Genomic DNA, 20,414 nt, shown 5'->3' on the forward strand with positions numbered 1-20,414 from the left:
GCCGCCGCCGCCGCCACCGCCCGGAGGGTCGGGAATGCGCGGGGCGGCGGGGCGGGGAGGAGCCGGGATGCAAACCGACACCGGGGGCCGGGCAGGGGCTCGCACCGCCCCGCCGGGCCCGCACCGCTCCGCACTGGTCCCGCCGCCGACTGCGCACCGGCCTCGTGCATGCCCCGCATCGGGTCCGCACCCGCTCCGCCATCGGCCACGCAGCGGCCCCGCTGGTTGAGCGGGCCCGCTGCCCACAGGGCGCCCACTGGGCGACGGTCAGTCCCGCCGCGTCCGAGGCTCCCTGCAAGTTCGGGAGGCCCCCATCCTCTCCGGGCTCTCCCCATCCCGTCCGTGCCACCCTCATCCCATCCAGAGTTCCTTCACCTTGTGAAGGATGCCCCAGCTGGAGTCGCCCCGTCCTATGCAGGGTGTCACCTCCCATCCACGTGTTCCCATCCCACCTGTGGTCCCCCCATTCCATGCGGGGTGACACTTCTGACACATCTGAGTGTTCTCAGCTTACTCATTGTCCCCCCCATTCCGTCCGTGCCTCCCACCCTGTCCTAGTCTCCCCATCATGCCCTTGCTCCTCTCATCCGTCCTAGGGTGTCCCCTCCCACCTGGGTGCTCCCATCCCTGTTTCCCATCCCATTCAGTTGCCTCTACCCTTCCTGAGTGCCCCCATCCCACCCAGGGTGCCCCTCACTCCACCATTCCTGTCCTGCCGGGGTGCACATATCCCATTTGTGTGCCTCCATGTATCAGAGGAGACCACACACCTCACCAGGGAGACCCTGGCCTGCCTTGGTGTCCCCATCCCACCCATGTGTTTCACCACTCCAAAGTGATCTCAGTCCACCCCAGTGCCCCTGTCTCCTACCCCAGGGAATGCTCAGAGAGAGATGTTCAGCCCTCTTCACACTGGGAGCAGGGTCCTGCCATGATGGGACCAGCTGGCCTGCAGGACAGATTAATCCAAAAAACCTTCCCCCGCCCCCCCCCCCCCCCTTTTTTTTTTTTTTTTTGCAGGGTGGACTCATTCCCCCATGACAGGCACTTTCAGGACTGATGGGGTGGCACCACAAATGGGGCTTAATCCAGCATCTCCAAAACATTGTCTTTGTCCCATTCCATCACCCACAGCCTGACTGTGAACCCCAATCTCCAGCCGTCTTCAGTCTCCAAACCCCTGGGGCCACCACCTCCCAGCAGCCCCTGGCTCTGCGCCACAAAGGTTCTTCAGTTGCTTTTCCTGAAATACTTAATGAAAAGGCTTTTGTACCATCGAAATCACTGGTGACCCCAGTCCCCCCTGCCCAAGATTCCCAAGGAAAAGCAGGAGGCAGCTGCGGGGGGTTGTGCCGGCTGGCCCTTCCCTGCTCCCAGCCCTCCAGATGTTTTATTGCCCTGTGTTTAATTAACATTTCCAGCCACGTGCTGAATGAAGAGCTCATATCTGCCCCTTCCTCCCAGACAGCTCCTTGTTTAGGTGTACATGGAGTAGGGGTATGGATGTGTCCAGGAGTCCGTGTGAGTCCCAGGATGCTAAAAAATATAAATAATCACCTTATGCATTATTTTTGCCCATATTTCCCATAAATAACATGGGACGAATCCTCAAGGTGTGAGGAGGTTGCTGATTCCCAACAGGGGACATGTGGAGGGTGAACATTCCATGCCACCCAGCGCTCCCCAGGTGCCCCCCAACTTTGCACTCATATGACTTTCTAAATCATAAAAAAAGCACTGGCAGCCCTGCAGTTTTGGGGTGTTTCCCAACATTTTTGTACGTCCTACAAACACAGGAGAACCTCTTCAATGGGTTTCATCTACCAGGAGATGAAATCTGTTGTTCTGGGGGTGATGACCAGATGAATGGATGGGAGATCCATGGGATAGAGAAGATGAGAGGTGTAAAGTGGGATCATCTGACACCCCAGGATCTTCAGCCACCATGGGACCCTCAACCACCCCAGGACCTTCCACTGTTCCTTCACCCTTGGTCACCCCAAGAAGTCTGGACACCTTGGGACCTTCAGGTACCCAAGGATCCAGCACACACCCCATGACCTTTGGCCACTCTGGGACCCTTGAACACCCCAGGACCTTTGCACACTCCAGGACTCTCAGCCATTCCAGAACCCTTGGACAACCTGGGACCCTCAGGTACCCTAGGACCTACAGCAACTCCAGGATTTTTAGGTGCCTCAGGATCCTTGAACATCCCAGGATGTTCACTCTATTCACCATCTCCTACCCCATCCCACTCCCTGGGATTTTTCCCCAGGACACTGGGGACACGAGGGTATTCCCACCCCCTTCTACCTTCTCAACTGAAGCCTGAAGCCCCAGGGAGATAAATCCTGACAGACCACGGGAACCATTACTATCTCTGAGGACAAACTGGGGGTATGGGGGGGCTCGTTATATCCCACCTTGCCCTCCCGGGGCAGGGAGAGCTCGGGGCCCCGTTATTTGCCCCATGCTTGAAGGTGGTGGGTCATGGGTGAGTTGCTCCCACCGTGGCTCCCGAGCCCGCAGGGGTGGGGATGAGACGCTGCCGGAGTTTTGGGGGAAACGCCACATCTCCGCGTCCTTGCTGCTCTCCCAACTTTAAGGAGATCTCAAATGTGGAGGAAAGCTCTCGGGAAAGAAAGGGGACCCGATGGAGGGCCACCCCGAAATCTCCCGAGCAACCCTTCCCCACGCGGTGGCAGCGCGGTGCCAGCCAGATGTTGGGAGAGGGCTGGGGGAACAATGAGCTGGTAATGTCCCGTTAACACATTCTGGGAACACCGCCGCACGAGGGCCCACCTCCTGTCCCTACCCCGCACCTGTCCCTCCGCCTCAGGTCACCTCCTGTGCCTGCCCCCCAAGAACACATGTTCGGGAGAGCCATCGCCACGGGGGGGTGAGACGCAGATTTTGGATGATTTGGGCTAAAATTGAGACGCATTTACACCCAAAAAAGCTCCAGGCTCCTAACTGCTTCGGTACTCGCAGACATCCCTGATGTGCCCCCCGACTCAGGTTGGGAAACGAAGGAAGTCCCCGGAAACGCCGATTTTCTCCACCCAAGGGCTGCGTTTAGAGGGTACGGGAGCTGGGGAGGACTGTGTGGGATGTGGGCACTGTCGGGACTGCACTGGCGCAGAGAATCTCAAGAACCACCTGTTCCTCCAGAAACAGCTAGGGATGGGGGTCCCTGAGAACTGCCCTTGGGGTGCGTGACCCCGAGAACCCCCACTGGGTGGGAATCTCCGAAAATTGATCTGGCATGGGGGACGCCGGAACTGCCCTGGAACGGGACCCTCAAGAGTCATCCTGGGCTGGGGAAGTCCCAGAACCGCCCCGGGGTGGGGGTCCCCGAGAGCTGCTCTGGGATAGAGGACCCTAAAGAACACCCGAGGTGAGGGGTCCGTGAGAGACACCGAGCCCGGGGTGCAAGGGCGGGGCCTATCAGCGGGGGCGCGGCCTGTCTGTTCGACGGGGCGGTCTCCCTGTCTGGGGTGGTCTCCCTGTCAGGGTCTGTTATTCGGGGGACGGTCTCCCTGTCGGTGGTGATCTCTCTCCCTTATCGGGGTCTGTTATTGATGGGCGGGGTCTGGTATTTGAGTGGGTGTTCTCTCCGTCGGCGGTGGGCTTTCTCTCGGGGGCGTGGTCTAGCAGTTCGGGGCCGAGACATGCTTCTCGTGGGCATGGCCTAATGTGGCGGGGCTGTCTGGGGCGGAGCCGGGCGCTCCCGGGGCGGGGTCGCGGTGCCGGTACCACTGGCGGGGCGGTGGCGGGAACATCGGCGGAGGTGGGGGCGGTGCCGGTGCCGGGGGGCGGTGCCGGGGGGCGGTGCCGGGGGCGGTGCCGGGGCGGTGCCGGAGGCGGCCGCCGGGGCGGGAAAGGGGGCGGGGCCGGTAGCACCGGCGGGGCGGTGTCGGCGGTGCCGGCGGGCGGAGCGGGCGCGGCCATGGCGCTGAACCTGGCCAAGAACGGGCGGGCGCTGCAGGAGGCCTACGGGAGCGTGGTGGCCTCAGGGAGCCCCACGGACTGGTGAGGGAGGGTCGGCGCGGGCTGGGGGTCGGTGAGGAGGGCTGAGGGCCGAGCGGGATGGGGATGGGGGTGGATGAGGAACCGGGGGAGGGGGGGACTGTTAAGTGTTCGGAGGAATATGGGTGTTTGGGGTGGGGGATGGGGGTGGAGGAGGAATACAAGGAGATGGGGAGGGCGATGGAGGGGTCGGAGTGAAACAGGAATGGGTGCGGGTGAAGGGCCTGGGAAAAAATTTACGGCTGAGCCAGTGAGTGGCTTGAGGTGATATGGGGTGACAGAAATCAGAGTGTGGGGGTGTTTGGGGAGATGTGGGGTGTATAGAGGGAGTCAGGGGTGTTGGGTATTTGAGGGGATAGAGGAGCGATTGAGGGCTGGGCTGTTTGAGAGGATACGGGGATGTCGTGGAGGATCAGTAAGTCCCTGGTCTGTGGGGTGGCAGGTCCCCCTGTACCTCAGAAGGTGTCAGGGGTGTGTGAATACCCCATATGAGCACTGTGCTAAACATCCCATTTCTGCCTTAATTTTAGGGTATTGTTCACCTATGAAGGCAACAGCAATGACCTGCGAGTGGCTGGCTCTGGAGGTGAGAATTTTGGAGACCAATCCCTGTTTCCATGGCTTCCGTGGCTCTGGGAGACTTCCATGGCTCATGTCACTGTACCTGCCTGAGATGTTGGGGGGGGTTTAATCCCCTGAGGGTGTTTTGGGGGGTGGGACAAGGGTGGGAGCTGTGTCAGGGTGTCCGGTGTGATTTTGGAGTGAGGAATATGGAGCAGAGCCTCACTGGCAGCTTTGCTTCTCCTTTCCTTTTGTTTTCTTCCTTTCCAAAGGATCCAAAGTTTGGATCCTGGCAGCCCTTTGCATCCCTGAATTATTTTAGATCCTGGATTTAGGAAGGACCACGTAGTACTCCAAAGCCAGTCACTCAGCCAGGGCTCCCTACTCAATGCTCTTAAAGCCCCTCATGTCCAATTCCCTTCTTCCCACGATTCTTTTATTTGACTGCCGATTCTTACCCAAACACTACTGGCTGGGAAGCTGAAGCCTTCAGGAAGGAGCATATCCAGGTGGGTTTCCGCACGCTCGGAATTTGCATCCTCTCATCCCTCCCCAGCTTCTTCCTTAATTTTCAAGTGTTTTCCCAGTCTGTGGAGCTCTGTGGAAGTTTCTGTGATCTTCACAGGGTCTGGTGGAGCTCTTGGAGCCAGGGGTTTGGTGCTGAGGAGTTTTGTTGAGGAAAACGCTTGTTGAGTCACAAACGAGAGTTTTGGGGAGCGGCAGAGGGTGTGCACCAAGCTCCCTGCAGATCCCTGCTCCCCCTAGCATTCCTGTCATGTCCCTCTGTTCCAGCCCTCACTAACCTTCAGACTTCCAACCTTCAACTTCCCTGCCGAGTTTGAAGCCAAGTTTAGAGCCAAATCATAAATATTTAATAGGGAGAAGGAAATGATCCGGGTGATGCTGCAGAGCAGAGCAAGCTGTGTTGGTCTTTGTTACTTCTGCCAGGGGTGATAAGGACCACTGGCTCTTTTCCCACTTTTCAGGGCTCAGACAACCCAGCACAAGAGGAATTGAGGTCTGGGGTAATATTTTTGAGACAAGAGCATGCATTTTTGGTGGTTTTCCTCCTTTCCTGGTAGTTTATTCGTGTAGTGGGACCAACACTGTTTCCTTTCCATTGCCCCTGCCTGAACCCTGTATGCAATTTTCCCTCTGGGATTCACTCCTAAGTCCTCAAATCAGCATTGAGACCACTCTAGGTGGGTGTAACAGGAAGGGAGGCGTTGAGGCAGGAGTTTCCCCATGGTGGACTAGCAGGACCTTTTCCCATGTTACTCTTTTGGTTCCTTCTCTACTTCCCATCTTGCAGAGCAGGAACAAGGCTCAGCCAGTTCCTCTATCACTTCCCAGCACCATTCCCGCCTTCGCTAGGGTGTTTCTGAACATGGTTTTGTGCAGGAATCTGTGGCTAAAACTGAGAGTTGCCTGCTCTCATTAAAGCTTCTAATTGATTAGGGAGTGTGAGCAGCTCTTTTCCCTTCTCTGTCATGCCTGCACTTGGTTGCAGATCTAGGCTCCTTCCATATGGGGTTTGTGAAGGCCTGAGGAAGAGGAACTGAATGATGAAGGCTGCTGGGGATGGGAGTGGGTGAGAAAAGGCTGAGGCTTGACTCTCAAATAATCATGTGGATGATAAATGGTCAGGTTATGTGTCTGAGTAAACACAGAGGTCTGAGGCGCTCATGAGGTACGATGACGCCACATCTAATGGGGAAAATCTCCAGGGAATACAGAGCTGAGATGGGTTTGACTGTTCCTACCACATGTATGGAATGGGCTGGACTCACCCCCTCTCCTTTTTCCTGGGACAGATGGGGGGCTGGAGGAGATGGTGGAGGAGCTCAACAGTGGGAAGGTGATGTACGGCTTCTGCCGCGTGAAGGATCCCAACTCTGGGCTGCCCAAATATGTCCTCGTCAACTGGGTAAGTGGGGACAGACCTCAGCTTAACTGGGAGGGAGCTGGAGCCCCTCTGTCATGGAGCCGGGCTCTGCCATGGAGAGTGAGGGGTGTCCGACCTGGAGAAGAGAGGCTCCGGGGAGACCTCAGAGCCCCTTGCAGTGCCTTGAGGGGCACCAAGAGAGCTGGAGAGGGACTCAGGCTCAGATCCAAGTGCTGCTGCCATGAATCCACCCTGGAGGGGCTTGAGTGAGCCAGTGCTGATGGTGTCTCGTTGCAGACGGGTGAAGGTGTCAGTGACATGCGGAAAGGAGCCTGTGCCAACCACGTCAGCACCATGGCCAACTTCTTAAAGGTCTGATCCCCTTCATGTCCTTCCTCAGGAAGTCATTGAATGGTTTGGGTTAGAGGAACCTTATACTATTCAGTTCTACCCCCCACCACGATCAGGGATGTCTCCCAGTAGACCAGCTTGCCCAAAAATCCCTCTGGATATTTTCTCCTTCTCACCAGAACCCTTTTCCTTTGCCTTGAGAGCTCTGGGGGCACAGACAGGACCTACCAGGGCAGCGTGATGGGGTTGTGGGCTCCTGCAGTAACTCCCTCACCCCTATCCTTGTTCCGCTTGCTTAGGGGGCTCACGTCACAATCAATGCCCGGGCAGAGGAAGACGTGGAGCCTGAACTCATCATGGAGAAGGTGGCCAAGGCCTCTGGGGCCAACTACAGCTTCCACAAGGAGAGCATCAAGTTCCAGGACTCGGGGCCCCAGGTTCCTGTGGTGAGTTGAATCAGGGCTTTTTGGTGCCTCTGGGTGGGGGGAAGGTCTGAGACCACTATCATCCCATGATGGAAGGGGCACCCTTGCCATCAACATATCTGTGGAATGTTCAGCCTGGAGAAGGGAAGGCTCCAGAGAACTTAGGGTCCCTTCCAGTGCCTAAAGATGCTCCAAGAGAGCTAGAGAAAGACTTCACATCAGGGCACAGAGTAACAGGACAAGGGGGAATAGTATTCCACTGCCAGAGGGCAGGTTTGAAGCATAGAATCATGGGTTGGCTTGGAGGGACCTTAAAGCCCATCCAGTCCCACCCCCTGCCATGGGCAGGGATGCCTCCCACTATCCCTGTGCTCCAAGCCTATCCAACCTGGCCTTGGACACTTCCAGGGATCCAGGGGCAGCAACCTGTGCTAGGGCCAGCAATTCCTTAGTTTTGGCAATGTGCACATCGCTGACCTCACCCAGCCCTCCTTTAAATTGTGAAGCAAAGCATCAGGTTACAGAAACTTCTTTTAGAAATCCCAGACTGTGCTGATTTGGCCTGATTTTTGAGTAAGAATGCAAAAAATATGATTTCTCTATGTCTTCCTCAGGGCTCTGTGTACCAGAAGACGAATGCAATGTCTGAAATCAAGCGGGTAAATAAGGATAATTTCTGGGCCAAAGCAGAGGTGAGTGAACGCATGCCTTGGAACACAAAGTGTTTGGATTTAGCTGGAGATTATTCTCCATATGCTTATTCCCTGTCTGGGAACTGGGGAGTCCTGCCTGGAATCAGGGATCTAAAGCTCAGGGAAGTGCAGTGCCTTGGGGTGCTCAGAGAGGAGGGGTTGAGTCTTGAAGGGGAAGGTGCTCCTTTATCTCATGTGAACTTGGCTCAGGGCTGCGGGAGTGGGCTTAGGGGGAAAGGGCTGGGATGCACCCTGGCTCTCCTGGCAAACAGCTGGGCTGAATCCCAGCTCCCAGAAAATTCCAGTTGGGTGAGGAAACTGGTTTTTGATCTTTCCAAGGGCTGCTCCCTGTTTCTTTCCCTTTCACATTGAGTTTTATGGGGTTAAGCAATTATATGTGAACCTTCTGACTGGATAAGTGCCCTGGGATCCACCACAAGCCCCAAGATCCACTGTGTGCCGTGGGATATACCATGTCCCCTGGGACCTGCTGTGTGCCCTAGGATGCAGAGGGCCAGGGGGTTCTGAGTGCTGGCAGTGTGACCCCCACCCCTCTGAGCCCAGGAAGCCCAAGGCTCTGTGCCCATCTCCCCTCAGAAGGATGAGGAGAACCGTCGGCTGGAGGAGAAGAGGAGGGCAGAGGAAGAGCGGCAGCGGCTGGAGCGGGAGTGGCGGGAGCGGGAGCTGCAGGAGGCAGCGGGGCGGGAGCAGATGTTTAAAGCCAGATCCAGTGAAATTGAAGCCCAGAAGTGAGTGGGGTTTTGCAAATGATTCCCAGAGCCCATCCTGTTCTCGGGATCCCTGTGGTGCTGCCTGTCCCTGTCACTACCTCTCTGAGCTGTCCCCACTCCAGCAAAGTTTATTCCTTAGGAAGTGATGGATCATGTCCATGCATTTCCCACTGCTGGAATTCCTGCAGTCCCAGAAAATCTCCGTTCAGAGAACAGATAGGAGGGGATCTTGCTCCAGCTGCGGAGGGAACATCTCCCTAGCTAACCCCCAAGGATCTTGGCTCCTTGTCCAGCATCGTCTCTGAGTCTCCCTGGATCCCATGGATCCTGCTCCAGGACTACTCCCTCTTTTGCTTCCCAAACTCTTGCCCAGCACCCATTGCCCCTTTTTTTTGGGGTGTCAGAGGTCCAGGGAGCTCCAAGCCCCACAGGGACCACTCCAGGGAAATCTGCCCATATCAAGATGCTCATGTCCATATCCCCAAAGAAGAGATTTCCCTGAAATGATCCCACTATTTGGAGCAGCTTCTGCTCTCTCACTGTGCTCCTTTCTTTAAGGGTGACCTGTAGCACCTTGTCAGCCCTGAAGTGAGGGGGAGCATTACCAAAGTGAGGGATGGCCTTCATGTGCTGTTCCCAGGGACCTGGAATAGTGGGGTGAAGCCTCAAATGCTCAGTTTTAATCCATTTTTCTCCACAGGAGACTCCAGCAGCACCCGGAGGCTGAGAACAGGGACAGGGAGCAGCAGCAATGGGTGAGATCTGGTGCTGGCTCCAGGCGAGGTTTATCCATGGTGGAGGGGACAGGGACCTGGTACAAGTCAAGTGGAAATGGCCTCAAGTTGCACAGGGAAGGTTTGAGTTGGATATTGGGAAAATTCCTTCATGGAAAGGGTTGTCCAGCTCTGGCACAGCTGCCCAGGCCAGTGCTGACATCCCCATTCCTGAGGAGATTTAACAGTTGTGTAGATGTGGCACTTGGGGACATGGATTAGTGGTAGTCTTGGCTGTGCTGGGAAACAGTTGGACTTGATGCTCTCAGAGGGTTTTTCCAACCTAAATCATTCCACAATTCCATGACACCAAGTCCCTCTTTTCAGCCTAGAACTCCCACATCTGCCTCTCAGATCCAGGGTTTCCTCCTCATCCACCCTCCCTCGCCACATCAGTTCCTTGGGTCTGGAGCGGGCTGAAGGGGGCAGGTGGTTCTGGAAGGAATTGGATGTGGCAGTAGGGGGGCAGAAGGGCTGGCCAGGTCTGGAGGGGTGGCTGGTTGCCTAGACCTCTCCTGTGCTGCAGAATGAGCAGATCGAGGAGTACGAGGCGCAGCAGCGGAAGGGTGTCAAGAGAAGCGAGTCAGTGGAGAAAGCCCAGGTGAGGACCCTGAGCCCCTGGGGAAAGGAGGGGCTGCCTCGGCTCTTTGCTGGTCGGGGGCTTGACTGGGCTGTATGCCCTCCCCGGGCAGGAGGCCGCCACGCTGATTGCGCAGAGAGCTGTGAACCCCCGCGACATCTTCAAGCAAAGGGAGAAAGCAGGGCCAGGGGACATGGGGATGCCAGCACAGCCAGGTACGGCCTGGGGACACAGGGAGGGTGCTGAGGATGGGTCCCAGTCCCCAATTGGTCTCTCTTCACATGGAGGGGTCCCAGTGGGGCAGTGATATTGTGGGGCCACAGTTGGAGCTGACAACAGGCAAATTATGTTCTCTTCTGTGCTGTGTCCCACACCTGGCTCCTGCCATTTTCCAGAGCGTGACTCTAGGCAAGTTTTAATCACAAAGACAGAAGATTTCTGTACTCCGATTCCCCTTCTGAGCCTTAAAGTTCTTCCTTTTTTTTTAAGTTAGAGTTCAATATATTAACACCAGGAAAACATTACTATCACAATCTATCCTGACTGAATGAAATTTCACCCAAATTTTTGCACTGCCCCAGCCAAACAGAATCTTGTGCTGTTAGAAGAGCCTGATGCAATCTCTCTGATAGAAATCAGGAAGTGTGCAAACTAGAGCTGAGAGTAGCTGAGGAAGTAGCTGTGCCGAAGGCGTGACACCCTTGTGTGACTGCCTGTCCCGCCTCCTCATCCTCCTCAGCCCAACCCCCTCCAAAGCACGTTTAATTTATTCAGAATAATCACTTTCACTTGGTGATAACAGCATGAATCCCTACTTCTTTGGGCAGGCAAGCCATGGGTGGGAGAGGAGGGAATGTCATGCTGGGAAAATGTCTTTTTTGATGGTTAGACATCATGGAGGGAGACTGACTTTGAGGTATTTTTTTAGGATTTGATGGTTTTCATGGAGGAAAGGGAGATAAATGCCCTGGAATTGATCAGACCCAGAGATAAGGGTAGGCAGAGGTCTTGCTGCTGTAGGGCTTGTCTGGGAATTCTTCTCAGCTTTTGTTTGGTTTGGAGGTGGAGATGATGAGATACCTCCTGCCACAGGAAATGCACCGGCAGAAACCAGTTTGCATCATCCCCTCCCAGTTTGATGCCTGTGGAGTTCAGGGTGCTCTAAAAGTCACCATGGAGAGCCAGAGGCAGAGCTGTCCAGCTTTTCCTCCTCCATAAAAATCCATTTTAATTTTTTTTTTCCTTGGCTGCTGCTGTAACCAGTTGCCAAACTTGTTTTCCACAACCAGGATTAGAGCTGGAAACTCCTGCTTGGGAGGGTGACCCAGCAGTACCCATGGGTGCACAGTCAGGCTGGGAGCCCCCCTGCCTGACCAGCTCCTGCAGCCCCTTCAATTCCTTTTCCAGGGAAGCTCCGCAGCCCATTCCTGCAGAAGGAGATGAACTCTGTGCCCAGTGTTGCCTCCTCCAGCCGGGATGTTTGGAGGTCCCCGCCGGCCTCCCCAATACCTGCAGCAGGTATGTGTTTGGCTCCCTCCACTCCCCAAAGCTTTTCTCCTTGTCTTTCCAATGAGTTCTCTCAAAGTCGGGCATTTCGAGGCTGAGCTTGAAGATTCCATTCGTTTGGTTTTCCTCTGGGCTTTGTCTCCAGCCAAGGTTGAGACAACGTGAGCTGAGTGTGATGCTGAGGATGAGGATGGTTCCTGCTTGTCTTCAGCCAAAGGCTCAGTGCTTGGGGAATGAGGATATCTCCTGCTGGAATTCAGGCTGGAGTTTGGCTCTGTGTACCCGCCACCTTCCTCCAGACCTGCCACAGAGCTTTGACAGTCAGGCTTGGACTTTTCCAAAATACCCCAAGGCCCAGCTGAGGTGGTTCCATCCCTGTGCAGGGGTTTCCCTGCTCCAAAGTTAGACTTGGTTGTTTCCTTGTCACAGTAATGTACATGGGCATTGAGTGACAGGATAAGAGGGCCAGAGGGCAGTGTTAGATGGGATATTGGTAAGGAATCCTTCCCTATGAGGGTGAGGAGGCCCTGGTACAGGTTGCCCAGAGAAGCTGTGGCTGCCCCAGGATCCCTGGGATTGGAGCAGCCTGGCACAGTGGAAGGTGTCCCTGCCCAACCAATTTCCCAGTGGTCTGGGGGAGGAAGAGATTCCAGAGAAGGGGTGGCTGTGCCCAGATGTCTCCCCATGTGCTGAAGGTGGTACTGAAGGCTGCCTTTGTCCCTGAATCATGGAATCACAGTTTGGTTTGGTTTGGACGGGATCTCAGAGACCATCTTGTTCCACCTCCCCTGCCATGGGCAGGGAACCAGGGATGTTCTGGGACAGGGATCCAGCTCTGATATCCCTACACCACTGTCACCACTAGATGCTGCTCTTGGCCAGGACCTCTGCCCCAGCCCTTCCCCTCCATGGGAATTTTTTCATCTTGAGCAAGTTTATCCCTTCTTTGTCTTTATCCCTTCCCTATCACAGATAGATCTCTCCTTTGTCCTTTCCACTGCTCCCTAAACCCCTGCTCACTCCATCCCATGCTTCCTGCCTGCTCCATCCCATGGTCTGTGCGTGCTCTGTCCCCTGGCTGGACAGGAGACCCAGGAGATCCAGCTCATAAGCAGGAATATGGTGTCACTCCAGTCTGAGGCAGGAGCCAGATGAGGGGATGGCATGGTTTTGGCAACAAATCCCTTGTTTCTTGTCAGGACGAGACTCTGGATACAATTCTGGTGTCCCAGGGTCCCACATGGAAGACAATCTGTATGGGGAGCCTCCAGAGCCCTCTGCCATCTACGAGGAGCCGCCCCAGGTGAGTTTGGGGAGCAGGGGACCACATCAGGGCTGGATGTATGTGGGAGAGCATGGCTTGTCCCATCCTTAGGATGAGCCTGAAACACTTTTTTTTAGCTAAAATTGTAGCAAACAGCAAAACCCCAGAGCTCAGATGTACTCAGGATGCATCCATGTGGCAAAGGGGTGCTGCTATGCCCCTTCCCAGTGCTCCTAGTGGGAGACACTGGTACTGAGTCCCTGGCACCCATCCTGCATCCCAGGGCTGCCCCAGCTGTTGTCAGTGCCACATCCCAGAAGCAGTGAGGGGAGAGGATCCATCAGCTTCTTCCAAAGACCTTTCTCCTTCTCCTGCTTGTCTGCACATCTGGACCCAGTGGAGTTAGCAATCCCAGCTATTCTTGGTGCACTCCAAGATTGTCCAGTGGCTCATCATGGGGTTGTGCTGTGCTACTGTGTTGCCCTAGGAGATATGGGGCCCCTCTGGTTTCTTCTGTGCTCACCAAACCATCAGCATTCCAAACATTTCCTCATTCTGGAATTTGTCTGGAAGCATCCAGCAGGTTCCAAAGGATTCCAGAGGAGATGGGCTCAATGATCCCCTCAGCCTTTCCTGAGGAAAGCAAACCACAACCAGCTCAGGCTCTGGCGGAAATGTTTCAGAAGCTGGAGTTTATCTGTCGGGGAATGAACCTCTGTCTGCAGCAGGGATCCCACAGGATCAGAGAGGTTGTCTGCCACTGGTCTCCAGTGTTTCTGTTGGGATGAGATTCCAAGGCACAGGGATTGGTGTTGAGCTAGGTGGAGACATGGCCACCTTGGCTCTTTGGCTAAGAGCTGTTTTGCTGCTGTGGCAGACACGTGGCACAACTTCTCTGGAGCCCAGATTTCATTCCAGAGGCCACTTGGAACCTCCAGCACGCAGGTCTCCAGGCTTCAGGGTTGATGGACATTTCTGGGCATTGAACATAGTTGTTCTCTTCCTTCCCACTGTTCTGGTAATTCTTGCTCTTCTCTCCTCTCCTTCCTGAAGGAACAAGTTGATGATGCCAAATATGACTACAGGGTGGAGTACCAGGAACCACTGGATCTGGCAGGAAAGGGGCTCTGTGCCCGAGCACTGTATGACTACCAGGCTGGTGAGACCCACAGAGCCATTGCCCTTGTCCCAAGTCCCTCTTCAGCTCTCTTGGAGCTCCTTTAGGCACTGGAACGGGCTCTAAGGTCTCCCTGGAACTTTCTGTACTCCAGGCTGGACATTCCCAGTTCTTCCAGCATGTTTCCAGAGCAGAGGAGCTCCAGCCCTTGGAGCACCTCCGTGACCTTCTCTGGACTCATTCCAGCAGCTCCATGTCCCTCTTATTTTGGGAACCCCAGAGCTGGAGTAGTTCAGGTGGTCTGACCCCCCTCCCCTCTCTCTGTCCCACTGCAGCTGATGACACCGAGATCTCCTTTGATCCTGAGAACATCATCACCAACATCGAGATGATCGATGAGGGCTGGTGGCGTGGCTACGGCCCTGATGGTCACTTTGGGATGTTCCCTGCCAACTACGTGGAACTGATAGAGTAGGGGAACTGGTAGGGGGCTGATGGAGGGCTCCAGACACCTGGGACTGCTCCAGACCCCTGAGACCACTCAGGTCCTGCCTGATTCTTCCAAATGACATGTGTCTTTTTCTTCTTCTGTGTTTTTTTCTCTCTCAGTGAAGTGCCATTCCCCAGTCCCTTGGCAGGGGGACCCCCCCAGGTGCTGCCCCCCTGTCCCCCATAGCTGCCCTTGGGTGGGTGAAAGAAGGGTCCCATCCCACCCTGAGCCTGCAGTGCTGGTCTCCCCCTCCTCCCTCGGCTTTGGAGTGGGAAGGAGGGTGTGACAAATCCCTCACAGGAATTTTCAGGGAACAGATTACCTCCTCTATGTCCTCCCTCCCACCCATGACCTTGGACCTGCCCCAGCCACACTGGAGAAGCCACTTTCCCAATTTAATTTCACTGGAAAAGCTCATCAGAATAATTTTGGAATCCTGCAGGGTCTGACATGACCAGGAGAGGTGAATCCTGGCTCTGAGCACACTGAGCTCGCCACATGTGATCCTGTGTTTTCCTCCCTGCTCTCCCCACTGTTCCCTTCCCTCACCCCAAATATGCTTTGGGGATTTGAATTGGGAGTGAATAACTCCCCCTGCAGTGCAGATCCCACCCAGCCAAGTGCGTGGGACCCCCCCCTCCCCACCCCCTCAAACTCACTGTGAACAAGGAAAAGCCCAGCCCAGCCCCTCCCCCACACGGAATTTCCCGCCCTGGTGTCACTTCAGGAACAGAAGGAGAGAAAGGGTTGGGGCATCGGGGGTTCCCAGCTTACCCACCCCTCCTGCAGGTGCTGGGAGACATGGTGGCTTTTCTGAGTCCCTCCCCTGAGCTCCTTCTTGCTCCCCCCGGGCCATCCCCAGCTACAATAAAATGGGCTTTTCTTTGATGATGGATGTAGCAGGATCCTGGTGGGAATTGGCAAGAAATGCTAGGGGGTTCATGTCCATAATGCCAGACATGTTATCACACCAGGTTGTCGTGAGCAGGGGCCGAGGAGGGAGTAACTGGGGACATAATTAGTCTCAACACGAATTATCTAGGTCTACTGAGGGAGGAAGCAGCCTGCAGTGGTTGGGGTCCTGGTATCTGGGTAGCCTCAGGGTCGAAGGGGGCTTTTTGGGTCTGGCTGGTGGCACTGTTGTTTTGAGAACAGTGGTGATTATTGGAGGTGCAGGGACTGTGGAGAGAGCAGAGGGTGGACTTGGAGGTACAGTGGAGATTTGCAGACATGAGGGATCTGGGGACATGGGGGACTCATGGTGGCAGCCATATGGGTGCCACAGACCATCTCCCACCATTCTCAAACACACGGAGTCAGGTGCTTACACAGGGACCTGGGGACATCATGTGGCTATGGGCATCACTCCGTTGGGCAGAGACCTGGTGACACAGGTGGCCCTGCTGTATGCCATGTGGGATAGCATCACACCAGGATGCTGGAGACACTTTACGCCCTGCATTGGCACTGCCCGGTCCTGTCTGAGTTCCCTCATGCCTCCCTATCCCCAGGGCTGGTACCACACCCATCAGGACATGGCACTGTCTCACTATTCACCAGGACCCAGGTGCAGGGGTAAACATGTGGGTGCAGGCAGTGTGGGCATGGGGTGGGTACAGTGTGGCACAGGTACATGAAAGAAGGTGGTAAGGGCATGCAGGTGGTAAAACTATGGCAGGAGTGTCGAGGGTGGTGACCTGTGGGCATGGCATGGGCTTGGGCTGGTGTAGGGATGGGGATGGAGATAAGCATGAGGTGGGCAAAAGAATTGGGATGATGGAATGGCACAGGGGCAGGGGTGGAATGGGTTTGGGTATGGTGAGGAGATTGGGATGGTATGAGGATGGAGTTGTTGCAGAATGGACATGGCATGGGCTTGGAGATGGCATGAGAATGGGAAAGGAAGTGCCATGGGCATGAGAATGGCAAAGGGACAGACAGGGATGACACCGGTATGGGGTGGACAAAGGCACAGGGATGACAGGGCATTGTTGTGCACAGGGGTAGGCATGACATAGGCTTGGGGATGGGGTGGACATGGGCATGGCACAAGTCCCAATGACTGGCATGGAGAGGAGATAGCAGGGGCTTTGGGTATGGTGTTGGCACGGGAATGGCACAGGGATGGGGGGGCTTGGGGATGGCATGGAGATGAGCCTGGCACAGACATAGTGTGGGCAAAGGCACAGGGATATCACAGCAGTAGAGATGGCATGGGCTTGGTATGGGATGTCAAAGATGTGATGCAGAAGGATGTGAATGCCAACAGCATGGGGATGGGATGGGCAAAGGCACAGGGACAGGGATGGCACAGTAACAGGGACAGCTGAACAAGGTGCAGCCATTGCTGGGAGGTGGCACAGCTGGCACAAGCCTGGTCACACCCTCAGTTAGGAACTGCCCCTTGAGCACCTGCTGCTCATTTCCAGCTGGCGAAGAACTGCTTGAAGAAGGGTGTCCTGTGGCCCTAGGGCAGGATTTCCACCTGTGGGGACAGGGACAGGTAGGGGACAGGAATTGGGACGGGGTGATGCCTTCCGTGACAGCCCCTGGGCACCCCTCAGCGCCTGCACCCACCTGTGTCTGGGGTAGGAGGCCCATGCTGGTGATCACTTCCTTGGCCACCCTCAGAGCTGCCTGGCACTCCTGCTCGTTGGCCTTGCGCCCTGCAGAGTGGGATATCAGAGCCGCTCTGGGGACACTCCTTGTTTCCATGTCACCCTGTATCCCCATCCCTGGTCACCTTTCCAGACAAAGACCATCCTGCCCAGCGCCATTGTCCAGCACGAAGCAGTCATCAGGGCAGAGTAGGTTCTGGCTGACAGGGCTGCTGGTGGCCACCTGGGTCAGGTCCATGTGCCTTGTCGTGTCTGACACCTGCCCAGGGAGGGGACATCACTGTGGAGTCATCTGGGGCCTCTCCAGCCCAGTGTTCTTTCCCTCTCACCCAGCCACTCTGGCATTCCCCATCCTCACCTGCTACAGGGCCCCTGTGGTGTCCCCTGGGGCCATTGCAGTGTCTGTCTCCTGGCCATGCTCAGCTCCGTGTGGCTTTCCTAAAGATCACCAGAGTGTCCCTGGGCCACATCCAACCTCATGTGCTCCTGGGGGCCATCATGGTGTCCCCTGGCTGTTCCCAGCCTCATGTACCTCCTGTGCCTGCCATGGTCACACTTAGGCATGCCCAGCCTGGTGCCATCATGGTCCTTACCTTGTTGAGGACAGCTGCCCCTGTGTTGCTCTGATCAGCCACCATGTCCTCCTCAGGGCTGCCCTCCTGCAAGGCAGGCTTGGGGCCCAGCACTTGCTGGGAGATGAGATGGAGGGTTCATGGAGCAACCCCAGGGACACCCAGATTCCCCCTCTCTGCCCAGTGGGGACATACCTGGACCATCTCAGGTGGCTCCTCACCATCAGCCACAACCTCCAAGTGTGCTTTCCCACCCCACTCACTGTGCCAGATGGCAGCGGCTAGCTCCTGCACCCTGCTGTGCTCCAGGACATTGCTCTGGGCCCCACAGCAGATGAAGAGGTTCTGGGAGCAGGGAGGGGGATGGTGGTGATGGAACTGCCACACTCAATCCACCTCGCTCAGACTGGGGATGGAGCACCCACTGGAGTTAAAGCTGGTCCAGGGAGATGCCATGATAAGAAGAGGGGCACTCTAATGGATAGACAGACACCCTATGGATAGGGGCCAGTGGCCACTGGAAGGACAGACAGACAGCCCAAGAGGAGGACAGACAGTCAGTCCTGTGGAGAGACAGGTGTCCCAAAGAAAAGAGACATTCCATTGAGCTGATGGACACCCCAGAGGATAGAGGAGCACACAAGAGCCCTCCGCCCACCTGTCCCAGGTTGAGTAGGAAGCAGTCGCCAGTGTTGAAGCTGGCCCAGGATGGGTCCCAGTGCCTCACCCAGATCTTCCCCTTGCCCTTCACCTGGTACAGTTTGGATGTGGGGTCGGGGCCAGGGTGAGTGTGCTTAAAGGGCAAGGCCATGCCGCCCTCCTGTCAGCACAGGGAAGAGGTTCAGCAAAAAATGAGGGTGACAACCACCCAGCACGGATACTGAGCAGCTGTAGGGGATGCTGAGCACCCCATGGCAGTGCTGAGCCCATGGTGGGGTGCCCCGCACCCAGTGGGAGTGCTGAGTGTCTGGTGGAGGTGCCCAACATCCAAGAGGGGTGCTGAGCACTCAGTGCAGTGTCCAGCACCCGGTGGTGTTGACAAGAACCAACAGACACATGAGCACCCAACAGGGATGCCCAGCACCTCGAGAGGGTCACTGTGCTCAGTAAGGACAAAACAGAGTGCTGAGGGTGTGGAGAGCCCAGCGGCAACACTGGGCACCCATCTGGGGAGCTGGGAGCCTAGTCGGAATGTTGGGAGCAACCTGAGCACCCCTGGGGAGCCCCCCATACCTGGTAGGTGAGGCCACAGGGGAAGTAGTTCATGAAGAGGTCAGAACTCGTTGCCCTGCACCCCATGGTGTGTGACAGGGTGTTCACCCAGCAGAGAGCTCAGCTGGGTGGAGAGGAGGGTGCAGGTGCCCCCCTCATCCTGCGAAGAGTCCCGGCCTGTGGGAGCCAGGTGAGCACCCGACCTCACCTGTCCCCGTGCCATCACATAACCCCTCCATCCTCACCCCGTGCTCACCCACCCACAGGTGGAGGTGGGCCTGCTCCTCTGTCCCGTTGTGCAGCACCAGGTATGTGTCTCCCGAGAAGAAAACACCCAGGGTGGCCTCAGGGACCACACTGACCGCAGCTGCTTCACCCACTAGACATGCAACCCCAGGCTGGTGGCACGAGGGTCAAAACAGGAACCACTGTGGGGCAACAGGTGGGGTCAGATGTGAGCAATCGAGGGGGTTGGGGGAGTGGGGAGGGAGTACCTCTTGGGGAGAGCAGTGTACATGCCATTGAGGCTGTGGGGATGGATGGATGGATGGCCAGATGGACCTGTGGATGGGAAGACATCATGAGACGGTTGCAAAGGGTGGAGAGCCAGGAGGGAGGTCAAGGACACCCTAGTAGACAGATTAATACCCAGAAGGACCGACGGATGCCTCAACAGACACCCAGAAGGACAAGTAAACACCCTGATAGACAGCCACCCAGAAGGACAGACAGACACACACCAATGCACACGTGGACACCACATGACATAGATGGACACGCCAGTGGGCAGAGAGCCACCCAGAGGATGGACAGACACCCCTAGGTACAGATGGAGGTCCCTATGGGTAAGGAGGGACTCTCATGGACAGACAGACAACCCGATAAATGGACACCAGGAAAATGGACATACACCCCAACAGCCAGAGGTGTCCTGACGTACAGCCAGACACCTGGAAGAAGGACAGATGGACATCCCAGCAGACAGACTCCACGGGGGTGGGATGCCCCCAGAACAGACAGAGAACCGCGAGAAGTACATCCCACGACTGACAACCCGACAGCGCCCCCCTCCAAAGGACAGATGGACGGATGCCCGATGGAGGGACGGAGATGCCCCGAGAGCGCCCGGCTCGGTCCGAGACTCCGACCGGGCAGGGCGCCTCAACATCCGGAAGGTGCCGGGAGTGAATCAGGCGCAGGAAAGGGTGGGACGAGTGTGGCCAGCGGGGGAGGGGAGTGGGGGGACTCCAGCGCCGGGCCTCCCCGGGGGGGAAATGTGGTCCTGGATGCGGCCCCTCGAATTTGGAGGGGGGCACTGAGCCCTAGGACCCCCTCCCCTCTGGGACCCTCACCCTCCTGGGGACCCCTTCTTCATGGGACACTCTTCCTGCCTCTGCATCTTCCTGGGACCCCCACCCCACTGGGATCTGTCTTCATACTGCTGGACTCCCCACCATGCTGCGGACCCTCCTGAGGAACCCCCTCCTAAATGCTGCTGGACCACCACACTCTCATGGGATCCCCCCACCCCATTGCTGGGACGTCCATCCTCCTGGACCCACTCTGGAATCCCCATCCCGCCAGGACCCTCATGGGACCCCTCCG

General features: G+C 56.3%; 2 protein-coding genes across 2 annotated transcripts; one reads left to right on the forward strand and one right to left on the reverse strand.

Moving 5' to 3' along the window:
• Window positions 1-3,938: 3,938 nt before the first annotated feature.
• DBNL (drebrin like) lies at window positions 3,939-15,295 on the forward strand. Its single transcript, XM_083880516.1, has 14 exons — window positions 3,939-4,035; window positions 4,563-4,618; window positions 6,408-6,520; window positions 6,776-6,850; window positions 7,129-7,275; window positions 7,869-7,946; window positions 8,544-8,695; window positions 9,378-9,432; window positions 9,977-10,051; window positions 10,143-10,245; window positions 11,438-11,548; window positions 12,736-12,839; window positions 13,854-13,959; window positions 14,253-15,295. The coding sequence occupies exons 1-14, from the start codon at window positions 3,953-3,955 to the stop codon at window positions 14,390-14,392; spliced, it is 1,398 nt and encodes a 465-aa protein (XP_083736642.1). The 5' UTR covers window positions 3,939-3,952; the 3' UTR covers window positions 14,393-15,295.
• Window positions 15,296-16,826: 1,531 nt separating this feature from the next.
• On the reverse strand, window positions 16,827-19,331 carry CAPG (capping actin protein, gelsolin like; the record flags this gene model as incomplete). Its single annotated transcript, XM_083880428.1, is given in 12 exon segments — window positions 16,827-16,874; window positions 16,878-16,892; window positions 16,985-17,073; window positions 17,151-17,175; window positions 17,177-17,284; window positions 17,619-17,714; window positions 17,796-17,942; window positions 18,256-18,417; window positions 18,831-18,875; window positions 18,877-18,986; window positions 19,066-19,188; window positions 19,304-19,331. Coding segments are annotated over 12 exon segments (996 nt in total).
• Window positions 19,332-20,414: the final 1,083 nt, after the last annotated feature.

Source organism: Zosterops lateralis (assembly GCF_965231275.1).
Source record: "Zosterops lateralis genome assembly, chromosome: 30".
NCBI classification, from domain to species: Eukaryota; Metazoa; Chordata; class Aves; order Passeriformes; family Zosteropidae; genus Zosterops; species Zosterops lateralis.